Source organism: Hyposmocoma kahamanoa, unplaced genomic scaffold (assembly GCF_003589595.1).
Source record: "Hyposmocoma kahamanoa isolate Upper Pololo Valley unplaced genomic scaffold, ASM358959v1 160, whole genome shotgun sequence".
Classification (NCBI taxonomy): domain Eukaryota; kingdom Metazoa; phylum Arthropoda; class Insecta; order Lepidoptera; family Cosmopterigidae; genus Hyposmocoma; species Hyposmocoma kahamanoa.
The window spans coordinates 8,424,139-8,437,958 of NW_020653575.1; the positions used below are offsets into that span (position 1 = coordinate 8,424,139).

The 13,820-nt window shown below is 40.8% G+C and overlaps 1 protein-coding gene across 1 annotated transcript; it reads left to right on the forward strand.

Moving 5' to 3' along the window:
- Positions 1–1,625: 1,625 nt before the first annotated feature.
- Positions 1,626–12,709, forward strand: LOC113225487. Its single transcript, XM_026457807.1, has 2 exons — positions 1,626–4,481; positions 12,581–12,709. The coding sequence occupies exons 1-2, from the start codon at positions 1,626–1,628 to the stop codon at positions 12,707–12,709; spliced, it is 2,985 nt and encodes a 994-aa protein (XP_026313592.1).
- The last annotated feature ends 1,111 nt before the right edge of the window (positions 12,710–13,820 follow it).

Here is a 13,820-nt window from a genome sequence, read left to right on the forward strand (position 1 = left end):
ACGAACGAACGAACGAACGAACGAACGAACGAACGAACGAACGAACGAACGAACAAACAAACAAACAAACAAACAAACAAACAAACATATAACTAATAAAAATAAATAAACTATTACACGTTAGATGGCGCTGAAACTTATTTTTCGTTACACTAACAACTCACGGTTTTCACCTGCGTCTGCCGCGGGACCGCGGCATCTGTAGAATGTAATAGTTAAGTATGTAAAATTGGCAGCACATTTCACGGCGCGTTTTACGCCTGTAGTGGTGACGGTTGCTCGCGGTTGCCGCGGCGGGGTACTAGTAGAACCGCGCAGGACGCGATCACCTGCGCGCTTGGCGGCCGTCATTGCTCGCGTACTTTGTGCGGTCGGTTCAGGCGCAATATGGCGCAAGCGCACGCGGGGTGAGTTCTCTATTAACCGCGCGACTTGCCATTAACTCCCATTAACTTCGCGGTCGGTTCCGCAATCGCAACGGTTTCGTGCCCGCAACCGCGGCGGCTACGTACCCGCACAAACTTGCAGAGTCGTGAGTATTGAAATAAAACCGCTGTCTATCTGCACCCGCGAATGGAAACCGCTCCGTGAATTTTTAACCTTATTTACCTTAAACTGACGCTACTCAACGAGTCATGTGGTCCTACCTAATCGATAGTTAGAAACAATGTGTTTTTAATATTAAAAAAATATTCAATTTTTCACGCTATACCTACACTGGTACATTATTAAATTAATATACTAATATAAATTATTATTGTTTTCTTAATGGCGGCCACTAGGCTTCCATTATATGTTACCACGGGTTAGTGAAGCTGTCACTGTCAACAGTAAACTCTGATTAATTTAATTAATTAAATTATGTTTTAAATTCTTTTTGAATTATCAATTGAAATTGAATACCATTTAATTAATAATTATATTTTGTTTTGTTTTGTGAAAGATTTGTGTAATTTTCTATAATTGCTTCCAATTTATTTTGCATGCACCTGTAAAATAAACCCGATTATATTTTATTTATTTTTTAAATGCATTTGCTATGGAAATTTAAACAAAGTCGTCGTTTAAATAGTAATAAAAAATACCAATCTTTCGATTTTTCAGCAACTTCAATCCCACCTTCTTTTATTTTGAACTCATTGGAAATACTTAAAAACTAAAAATACTTAAGTTTAATCTACGAGTATAATGGAATTTAAATAAAATTATTTAAAACAATACACATACATTTTTCTTCAAGCAACAGCAGCATCCAAATTGACATGAAATTGAAACGGTTGTCCGAAATATGAGTTGTGTTAAAGTTACTCGAAATAAAATGTTTAGTAATAATAATAATAATAATAAGAATTATATAATAACATTATATTACATTACATCCCTACGCCGTTAATTATATAATAATTAACGGCGTAGGGATGTGACGACCTCATCGCCCACTGGTGGAACGGCACAGTGAATATCATGTCACTTTACCGTTTCAGTAGTGCAAACAGTCAGCGCTTGAGTTCATTGATGTACAGAACCGTGTCAAGGAACTGGTCTCAGCGTTAAATAGGGTAAATAACGGTCTCCCCGGGGTAAGTGAGTGAAAACCCCGGGTGTAAAATTGCTCATCGTAAATGATGGAGCACAATAGTTACGATGAGCGAATAGGGCCGCTTCCCGGGGGTAATCGCCGGGGCGCGCCTGGAGCTGGGGCTGGGCGTGGCAGTATGCGGGCCCCCAGCCGCGGCAGACTGGCCCGACCATCCGGCCAGTCTACTCACGATCCATCACCACCAGTTGGCATGGTATCGGCAGGGGCTGGGGCAACTTGGTCCCAGCAATCGGTACCCGCCTCTGGTGGAGTACGGCGCCGCATGGCATGGACGATTGATATGAATAAAAATGCCATGCGGGCCTATTTTAGGGCCTCAGGTTCGGGAACCGGACGGACAGGTTATCGAGCAGTAATGTACCGCGAATTTCTTCGGCTGGAGCCAACTTTGACCGTCACAGAACAAAACCTGGCGGACCGGGTTCGGTACCTACAGCGCTCAGGACTTTTTAGCGCTGCCGAACTCGAGCAATTACGATGCGAGGCTGTTCCTCCACTGGAAGAAGAGCCACCCAGGCTGGAGCGCTCTCCTGTTCCCAGCAGGGAAGTTCACAGGGAACCTAGTGCTCAGCAGCCGGATACGGGTGGTACTGAAAGTGATTGGGGAACAGTCGCCCTGGATTTGGAAGCGTTGAGGAGTAGTCTGGAGGAGACGATTCTGGAATATCGCCACGTGCCTCTTGAGCGAAGGCCACGGCTGCCTCGAGTGCCTCTCAGTATCAAGGTTCGGGATGCCGTTGGGGCCATTAACAACATGCTTCCCTCATTTTTAGAGGAAAGCGCAGACCTTTGGGAGACAGACTCAATTCTCTTCGCTGCCGCAATGACTGTGTGTCAATTTTTCGGCGTCAGGATGCCGCCAACAAGACCCGGCGGTAACCACCAGGTTGGCAGCACTACTCCTAGGACTAGTACTAAGCCAGCCTGGATGAGGCGAATTGAGGGTCGTATAGCATGGGCCAGGGTCCTCATCGGCAAACTGACTAGCTTCAGATCAGGCGTCACAAGGCCGAGAGTGATGCGCTTTGTCCGAGAAGCATTCCCCGGTGAGAACATTTTTGTAGACTCACCGGAGTTTGCACGAAAACTGACAGGGCGCATCGATGATCTGAAGCAGAAGATAGCTGCTTGGGGCAAGCGGATTCGGCGATATTCCGAAAGGGTGAAGAGGTATCGGCAGAATCGTCTCTTCATGAGTGACCAAAAGAAGTTTTATAGGACACTGGAGCGTCCTGATGTGGTCTTGACGGGTGAGCGTCCGGACAAAGCAGAAGTGGTCGCCTTTTGGCGAAGGCTTTGGTCGCAGCCCGTCGATCACGAAGAGGGTCCATGGTTCGAAGCGGTAGAGAGAGCATGTGCAACCATAGCGCCTATGAATCCCATCAGCATATCCGAAGAGGATGTAGCGGTAGCGGTCCGTAAGGCTCCGAACTGGAAAAGTCCGGGACCGGACGGACTGCATCATTATTGGCTGAAGGGGTTCTGGTGCTGCCACGCTACTCTCGCTCGTCAGTTCCAAAGTGCCCTTGAGAGTGGGACGCTCCCAAACTTCTTAACTACTGGGGTCACTCATTTAGCTCCAAAGAGCGATGCTACCGTGGATCCATCACAGTATCGCCCCATAACTTGTCTTTGTACAATATACAAGACTTTAACATCTGTTTTGAGCTCCAAGATAAGTCAGCACATTGCTGATAACAGTGTGATGTCTGAGACTCAGAACGGATGTAGGGGCGGTAGCCGCGGTAGTAAGGAGCTGCTCCTCATCGACGCGGTCGCTGGCCAACTTGTCAGACGCAACCGTCGGAATTTCTCCGCTGCCTGGATAGACTATAGGAAAGCGTTCGACTCGGTGCCCCACCCATGGCTCTCGAGGGTCCTCGAACTGTATAAAATTGACAGTGCAGTTCGACACTTCCTCGGGCAATGCATGGGATGTTGGAGAACGATCCTGAGTCTGGACGGTCGGCGGATGACGGATGCGGATGACCGAATAGAAATAAGGCGAGGTATTTTCCAGGGTGACTGTCTGAGTCCACTGTGGTTTTGCCTGGCCCTGAACCCTCTGAGTACTCTATTGGAGAGGTCGGGCACAGGCTTTCAGTTTCGGAGAGGTGGGCCGCGAATGCCTCACCTTCTCTACATGGATGATCTCAAGCTATACGGCCCCACAGCTGACAGATTGACGGAGCTGCTGACAATCACCAACGATTTCAGCAGTTCGGTTAGGATGGAGCTTGGGATCGATAAGTGCGCGGTGGTCCATGTTGAGAAGGGACGTGTCATGCATTCTGATGGCATTAATATTGGCACCAATCACCTGCGGGTACTCTCCGAGACTGAAACATACCGGTATTTGGGCATGTCGCAGACCATCGGTGTGAAGGAAGCAGACGTGAAACAGGGTGTGTGCGAGGTTTTTTATGGGCGCCTGAAAAATGTGCTAAACAGCTATTTGTCAGGCGTTAATAAGATCCGAGCTTATAACTCCTGGGTCATGCCTGTTCTGATGTACACATTTGGCGTGCTCAAATGGACTCAGACGGAATTAGACGCTCTGGATAGACGAGTCCGCACGACGATGACCTCTCACCGAATGCATCATCCGAGATCGTCAGTTATGAGATTGTATGTCCCGCGGAAGTGTGGAGGTAGAGGCCTATTAAGTGTCAAAACCATGCACAACCGCGAGATATGCAGTCTCAGAAACTACTTTTTGACGATGACGGATGACGTGATTCGTGGAGAGGTTGTCACATGTGATAAAGGGCTAACTCCCTTATCGTTGGCCAAAGAGGAATGGCGAGACCCGGTGGTGCTTAGCACCTCTGACCGCGAGTCCGTATGGAAAGAGAAGGAGCTCCATGGGAGGTTCTTCAAGGTACTCCACGAGCCTTTTATGGATCGTAAAGCCTCCCTACATTGGCTGCGTTTCGGGGACCTCTTTGGGGAAACCGAAGGTTTTGTCTGTGCAATACAGGATCAGGTTATCAAGACGAGGAACTATCGGAAATATATCCTAAAGGACGGCACAGTAGACATTTGTCGGGCATGTGGCCGTCCCGGAGAGTCACTTAGGCATATTGTTTCCGGTTGTTCCGCTCTTGCTAACACTGAGTACTTGCACAGACACAACCAGGCAGCGAAAATATTACACCAAGAGCTCGCTCTCAAGTACGGACTAGTGCAACAGAGGTTGCCATATTACAAGTATTCACCGGAGCCAATACTCGAAGATGACCGCACCAAAATCTATTGGGATCGATCTATTATCACGGACAGGACTATTCTTGCGAATAAGCCTGATATTGTGATATTGGATCGATCGCAGTCGAGGGTATTTCTTGTGGACGTCACCATCCCGCATGACGAGGGTCTCGTGAAAGCTGAAACCGAGAAACGCCGGAAGTATCTCGACCTGGCGCATGAGATCACCGACATGTGGGATGTGGCCTCCACTGAAATAATCCCAATTGTTTTGTCCGCAAATGGGTTAATTCCAGTCAGCCTTTCTAACAGCTTGAGGCGGTTGGATTTCTGTGGCGTGTCGCTTCCAGCACAAATGCAGAAGGCGGTCCTGCTCGATACGGCACGTATTGTTCGCCGATTCTTGGACCTGAGTCCCTGACCCCGGCCGACTGTGCCATTGCCGGGAAATACCGCCTCTCCCATTTAAAAATTCAAAATTAATCTTTTAGGCCTTGGGAGAGGCGAGAGTTTAAAATAAATACGATAATAATAATAAGAATAAAAGAAAAGAAATTAATTTAACGTGAATGCTTTTCGCTTCAATATTTTAGGGACTTTAATTAGAAAAATCATAGTAAGAAATTCAAACATTTGAGTAAAAATTTATTGTCGATAAACATCAGTCATCATAAATGAACATCGCTATACTTGAATCTAGAAATTTCTATGGAGACAAAAAGAAAACATTGAATAATAATAGAAATAGTAACTAAAAACGCAAATAGCCGGTGGAATGTTATCTCACGGGTTTTAAAATATTTGTTTTCACTCCAATTTTTACAAGGTTACAACTTGGCATTTTCACGTTTTACGAGAGTTCTTGTATGTACTACGATCGCCATGTCACTGTGACGATGTTTGTAGGCATGTCACCTCGATATGATCATTTTGATCATATCGCGGCGACACGAACCACGCCCCCATACCAAATCTCCCCTTTTTTTGTTTCGGCTCATCTCGAAAGACCCATACGCTCGATTGCTGCTTTGTTTTGGGATCGTAACTATAAATCCATGTTTCGTCACCTGTTACTATGTCCCACACCAAATTTGACGCCCTTTCGTTGAATCTGGCAAGCATGGCATGGCACCAAGTGACGCGATCCGTTTATTGGGCCTCAGTCAAATTGTGTGGGATCCACCGAGAGCACAGCATTTTCACACCCAAATGTTTGTGTAGTATTGATTATATTTGACTCATGCCTATGCCTAAAGATGCCCGAATCTCATGATATGTCACATGCCTGTCTGTTTTGATCATACGGCGCACAGCATCGATGTTTTTGTTGTTCACAGCAGGTGACCATCACGAAATTCGTCACTGAGATTCACACGATCGCGTTTGAATTCTGCAAACCAGCTATAAATAGTCGTCTTGCATGATGCTTTATAGCCAAAAGCAGTTTGAAGCCGAGCGAAGCTCCGCTGAGCTGTTGAGTTACTACGAAAATCATACTACGAAAATTTTCACGAGTTAAATCCCCGGTGATGAAGACAACCAATTTCTAAAATGACGCCACAATGTAAAAACAAGTGACAGTCAGATGAAACAAGCTGTATTCTACAGCCAAAGAGTTCCATTTTCAAATGTTGTAATTACTTTTTAAATGTTGTCTATGTAAGTGGCCAGTTCCGGAAACTTATAGTGCGCTCTATGTAGTAGGCCCCCAGTTGGCATTTAAGATGACGTTACGTATTATCGATTCCCGTGTTTGACACAGATCAATGTAATGCTATCTCTTTTGGCTTACGACGGCACGCAGTAGTTAAACAAAGACTATAAAATGTTTATATTTTCAACGTCTAAATGCATTATATACATATAACGTCTGATTTATATATGTCTATATAACATATCCAATTGAGGTACGTGGTTTCGCCATCGCCATATTTTTCGTCCTGTTACTAGATGTTATAAAAAAAATTAGTTTTATGTGAGATGGGTATTATTTTGACTGATATGATTTTAACTGATGGTCCTAAATTACTTACGGTAGCATTGGTAGAAACATGTTATGCGTAATTTTGTGATACGTTAGCTACGTATAAATGTTTCAATTTATCATGAACCAAGGTGCGTAGAGATAAGCGTGTTAGTGGAAATTACAGAGAGTGACGAATAGCGGCTCTAACTTGCACAAAACTAAGTTAGGACAAGTACTCATGCAAGGGGCAGTAAGTGTGAACTATTTTAGATGTTTTATTCTTTGGCACTTTGTGTGAAAAAAAAGTGAGTGATATGAAATAAAAAGAAAGTTTGACCATTGGTTCAGTTTCAGGTTTCGAATCGATTTCCAATCATTATGATTGTTCCAAGTTGTACTATCGTGCTAAATGTCAAGTCGATAGCACGATTTCAAAGAAAAACAGCCGTGACCTACAGAAGAACACAGAAGGGTCATCCATTTTACTGTTTAGACACGGAATACTTATTATTAAAAAAAAACTAGCCTGATTTGACCTACTTACATTGCGATTTTGAACTTTAGCAAATTGCAACAGAATAATATATAGGTAGGTACCACTGACTTGTCTCCTTGGATTTGACGCGACATTATTATATTGCCTCTCGAACGCAGTTAGCCTCGATGTAACGAAATACCTATTTAGAGTGACGTTTTGTCTTTATATGAACGCAAGCGCACATTCATGCGCACATTTCACGATCACGATCATGGCTCATTATTTATGCGTGCTTCATTCAAGGCTCGTTAATTAAGTGATTTTCGCATACGAATAAGCTGGCGTAAATCGAATAATGTATTTTTAAATTACGTCGGCATTTGAACTATTTTTACGAGTGAACTTTTAGAAATCAAACTGGTTGCTAGCCGCACTGACCTGTCGGCGCGTCCAGCAATTTGCCCACAAACGCTGCTGGTTAGACTCGTCGTGACTGAATCCCTCTTTACCTTCAAACTTAATTGGTGTAAATGTAAGGCTTCGCGTCTTGTCCTAGGACGAAGTTTTATAACTACAATTTATGAAATCTAAGTGTGTGCATTCTTGGGATTTCCAAGTAGCCTTAAATTTCAACAAAATTTATTTTAAACGCAGTAGTCAAATCGCTTTAATTTTGTTCATCTAATATTAAACTGGGTATGCTCAGAATGGCATGCTCGTGACGTCAAGCTTCAATGGGACAATATGTGCATTTTCAATCTTGAGTTGACGTTACCAAGTAGGTACCTAATACCGAAAGAGGAACAAAATCCACTTGTCAATTTTGTTCTGATTTCTGTGCTCAGAGATGATTGCCTTGACTGATAGACTTAATCTCAGCTCAGCGCACTGGACTCTCCGCGTTTCACAATAAAATCATAATATTATGAGTGTGAGATGATCAAGTGGACAGTTTAAATTCCCATAAGGATAATATTTTCGTTCTTTTCAAATGTAGCACTGGGCTGATGGGAGACAACGTCATTATGTTAGTTTTGAGAATCCGTGTATGTTAGAATGAATAGCATCTTTGTGCGGGTGAATCGACAGTTTTTTTATAAAGGTAAGTAGGTATGTTTTTATCATACCGTATAAGTGGTCTGTTACGGCTGAAATTTGCCATTCAGTCGTTTATGGGAGTCTACAATCGGATCTGCTGTCAAAATTTTGATTCCGTCATTTTCCAAGATGGCCGCCATACAAGTAAAAATTCTCCTCTTTGACGTCATTTTTCTCCTAAACGGAGTGTAATTCGAAGGGTTCATTGAGTAAAAAAACGAAAATTTTCGAAAAGAGCACCAGGTAGGACCCCAGTTGGCCGGCCAAACTATAGGTCTTGGCCTCAGGGTTTTAGGATAAATAATGATCCACATTCTGACCAGTTTCCAGGGGAAGTAAAAAAACCAATTTCGAAAAACAAAATGCCCGCCATACAAATTTCGGAGGCATAAATCATATTGTAGGTTGATGGATAGAACTTAAACTAATATAGGAGTGGACGTCGGGTTCGCGCTAAAAAGTGTCCGCAGCTGTTGGGCGTTAAAATCGCATACAGAGCGTCAATTGCGCAATAGTCTTCGTTTGTTCGAGTGACAGCGCGGTTGCCAATCATGCAGTACCAATATATGCAGTACTTGTAAAAATTACTGCACTAAACAGAACAGAATGTACCTAATAATAAGTATAAATGTAACAGTTGTTGGTGAACCAATAAATAAATAAAAAAAATAAAATAAAAAAAAAAGTGTGAAAACAGGATTTTGTATCATATTTTCACTAAACGAATGTATTGTGTTATGATAGGTGTTATTTAAAAGTGTTATTTTGTACAGTTTTATAGTATTTAATTTATTTATATATAACTGAATTGTAAATATAAATTAGAAAAGCACACGAAATAATGAAATAGCTGACTGTCCTTTTTCTATTCATTGCATGTGCAAAAGATGGAAAGAGACGCATTACGTTAGTATCAAGAAGCTAATATAAACTTCTTGATCATTTTCAATTGTTCGAACTACAAGCGATTGAAATATTTAGAACAAAAAACTGTAGAGTTGCTTTGATTTGAATCCGATTTTTAAAATGTTTTTTTTTTTATTAAACGTTAGTAATAACTAACAAAATATTGTTGTACTCGTTTTACGGAATGGGATTACTTATCAGAAGTCAGAAAATATATTTGCCCGAAATAACATTAGCTCGAATTTTCATAACGTGTTTTTACGAAGATTACAAAACAAAAGCCAATTATGTCTGTAAAAAGCATCAAAATCACTCGAAAGCGTAACGGTTTTGTTATAAATCGGAATTACGGATATTTGATTTTACGTTTAGTTAGAATATCGGTACATTTCTTATAGTACACGCTTATTTTCACATTTGTTGTAATAATTGTATGTATGTATCTGCCCAACTCTTTATTATACCTTTAAGTGAATTTGTACAAAATTCGACTTAATAATATATATAAAAAAATTAGTTAATATTTACGAGAAAGGCTATTCCATTACTCTTGTGTTCAAGTAAGTTTCAGTCGAAGCTAAATATGGTGCATTTTGTTAAGTTTCCAGCAGAAGCTGAATGTGGTGTTTTTGGGCTCTTAAATTGTTGTAAGCAAATTTAGGCAGTACTGCAATGAAGTTACAATGTAAATTAAATGTTTTAGTTTTTTATGTTTCGTTACATGTCACTACGTTTGTATAGGTTAACCTCGGACATTTTTTTCGTGGTTTTTGTATTAGACCCATAGATTTAGTACTATACTAAATCTATGATTAGACCCGATATCCATTTGTTGGTAGATCAATGTAGGAGAAGGCAGTTCGAGTCAACCACCTGTCAATTTTTTTTTCTAAATGGCCTATGATAATGATGATGGCCTATTCAAAATGAATGTGAGATTGACATTTGTGTTCCCTATTTCGCGACCGCGAAATAGTGAACGAAAGAGTCGCGAAAAAATACTTTATCTTTTGCACTTATGGATAGCAGACAATTTACAGAAATAAAATAAAACTCAATATATTGTATCAGTCTTTATTAATACAGCCAACAGTTACAAAATTATATTCGTGAATGGAGAATGTAAAAAACCATAATTTTTAATTTAATGTTTTGTAATATAATAATAGTATTTTTTAACTGGGACGTTAAGGGGAAATCCGCATCCATAGGACTTGAAGGTCGGAACCATTAAGTGTTTTTTTGTGAAACCATTTTTTGGCATAAATAGTTTTTTGGTCAAGTGTGGGTTGCCCATAAAAATGAATAAATTGATAATTTTTAGTACTGATCCGACTCATTTTATGTAAGGCTCATTTTATTGTAATGCAAGAAAAAAATCGGTACACCAAAAATTGGTCATTTTAACTTAAAAATCTCATACACTTTTTAAAATTAAAAGTGTACCAGTGTATGCTGTCTACGTTCACTCCTCATGTGTTCAAAGAGGTTTGTATTTTTCCTAACAAATGTTGTTATTTCGAGTATATACAAACGCGGAAGGGTAAAGGGAAGCGAAAAGGCTTCCAGCTGGCAGGCTTCTCCACGGCGCAAGTTTAGGCACTGAGGCACTTTTTCTATAGTATGAATATCTTTTGCGCGTCAATAATCGTATAAATAATGAATGTTTTTTGACAAGTCGGATTGGTGCACTAGTGCCGTCACGATTATTATCTTAACACACCTGAGTAGATGTACAGTTATCCGTAGAACAGGTTGTGATGTGCAGTGGGCCCCTCTCGCCCGCGTCATGCTGTCTTTTATGGCCACACTACTTAGGTACTTACATATGTACAGTAAGCCGTTAGTAAAGGTGTGCTCTATGTCAAAATCCCCTTTTACGTCATTTACGCGTTCATATTTTGAACGCACCGAGAGTTTAGGAGTGTGTATGTCGCCAGCTACTTGTGATAATGATTACGAGCGCTTGAACGTCCGGTACACTGCTCACGTGGTGACATATTCGAAAATCATAAAATCTACAACTTTAGTGTCTGTAAAAGATAGCAAGCGATTTTCCATTACAATCCGTACTTTTTCTCATTACTAATATATAAAAAATCTCTAAAATGACACGGACATATACGTACAATGTTCAACTGTGGTTCAACATACGGGTATCTACTTACTACCCTTTGCCGCACTGCAATAGTACATTTTTCAATCCAATTTTGAATATATTGCGTGGCACTGCATTGTCGGTTCTCCCATTTGTCGCCCTTTTGCCGCTCGTCGCGTGTCTACGCGCAATTAGTAAACAGGGAGAAGTTATCGAGTTGGAAATAATTCGTATTGGTTGCTTGAAACACCACGACCGCGAGGCTTATTGCAGAAGAGCTGTCATGAGATGCACAATTGCGCATGTGCCCGGCTATTGCTTATGGAAAAAACTCATGGTCTAGATCGAAAGTTAGCAAATAACTTAGCGACAGATTTTAAAACTATCGTACACTACTTGTACTTATACGGCAGTCAGTGCCACATAGCACAATGGACAAAATATTTATCCTTGGTATTTTTATGTACTAGTGGCAAAAGGTGATGTCGTTCATGTCTTTTTTATGGCATACATCATCTTTCAGAGGTGTAAAATATTCGAGATTTCTGCTAACTTGGTGTTTATACCACATACCATAAAAACATATCAACGACGTCACTTCGCCATTGTGTGCTAAACGATTCGTTCTAGCAAAAGACATCAACGGCACCGTTCTTGTACAATGTAGTGCTTAAAATAACAGTACAATTAAGGATGTTGAGGGGGGTGCGGATGGAATAGAAATAAAATCAACCTTTTTACGGCCAATTTTTGAACGTAGACAAACAATTCATCAAAAATACATGTGACCTGCCTGTGCGTGAAATTTAAAACCGCCCAAAAGTACACTTTTGACGGTTAGACAAACGACGTGAAGATTTTGACTAGTATTTTGAAACGGACATTATTAGGGGTTTAAATATGATATGGTAGTTGCCTTTTTAACGTACTGGCCAATTTGAATTAAAATTAAACCTGCATGGTGTCAGATTTCAGAATGAAACTTTTTTCACACGAAAATTAAAACACTCTTGATTTATAAAACGTTATATATTTGATTGTTCTACTTTCAATTGTTTTTACATTTAGCTTTTAATGTGAAAATAATAGTAATTTTCGAATAAGAGTTCCCACATGGGATTAACGTAGCAGAAAAACTGCGCGTAATGTGAATGCAGTGCTTGGACGGGATGCGGTTAACGAACGCGCTGTGCGTTTTTCGATAATTTTCGAAATTTTGACTTGAAGAATGAACCACGAGGAAGACCAGTCACTAAGGTAAATAACGATGAACTGAAAGTGATGATGGAAGCCGATCCGCATCAAACTACCAAGGAATTAGCGGCACGGTTTAATGTTAGCATACCCACAATATGATATGTGACATTTGAACAATGACGGCGAAACTCGCAGCGAAACAGCTTCATCATTATTGCGCCATGATAACGCAAGGCCTCTTCACATTGCTCGAGAAATAGTTTTAACACTAGAAGACCTACAGCTACAAATCACCCGTCAACCGATATACTCGCCGGACCTCGCCCCGACCGACTATCACTTTTTCCGCGATTTGGACCATTTTTTACACGGAAAAATTCCCTGGAAGCAGTACAAAATGCCTTCACACAGCTTGTGGAGTCCAGGTCCCCAGAGTTCTATCGCAAAGGTTTAAATGACCTTCCGATTAGACGGCAGAAATGTATAGACAACATACATTAATTGTTCTTTGATATATTGTACTTATTGTTAATTCATATATTAGTTGATCTACGGATAAATTATAAATGAATTAATATTTGCTATTCAAAAATAATATTTGATCGTCTTTTTTTAACCGATTTTAAAAAAGGAGGAGGTTCTCAATTCGACTGTATATTTTTTTGTATGTGTATTACGCGATAACTCCGGTATTTGTGCACCGATTTTCATGATTTATTTTTGTTGGAAAGAGGGTACATCTATCATTCGCCTTAGGACAGATTCGCTTTACGAGTGGTCCCATTTAATTTTGAAGAAAATCATCCACCTTTAAGAGTGGCTGTTCACGCATGAAGATTAATTTTTATAAATAAATTTTATCATTGGTCTTTTCTTTTAACGATTGATGACATTTATGACCAGTATATCTTTTGATATTGATCTCCTAATAAATGTTGTCGTTAAATAATGTTGCTCGGTTGCGCCCTCCATTCAGTAGGTTAGCTGAGGTTAGTATATGAAAAAGCAGCACGAGCCGAGCCTGCGAATCGAGCGTGTCGCGGTAGTGGCCGGCGGGTGCCAGAAGTCAATTTTCTTGCATCGCGTGCACATAAAAGAATTATCTCGAAGGTTTTTCTGTTACCGTAGCTTATTTATTTATTTATGTTTTCTCTCATACATATAATTTGTGGTTGGTATATGTATACTTAGTAACATATGTTTCATTTGCGAGGGTTGGGGCCTGGTGACTTGTAGCACAGGTGTTAAACCTATAGCAAGCTCCAGCTCC

Bases quoted from the DNA above. Each gene is read 5' to 3' on its own strand.
- LOC113225487 (XM_026457807.1), top strand. From the start codon at position 1,626: ATGGAGCACAATAGTTACGATGAGCGAATAGGGCCGCTTCCCGGGGGT. The intron at 4,482-12,580 runs GTACTCCACGAG...TTTGACTTGAAG, and splicing joins TCCATGGGAGGTTCTTCAAG to AATGAACCACGAGGAAGACC.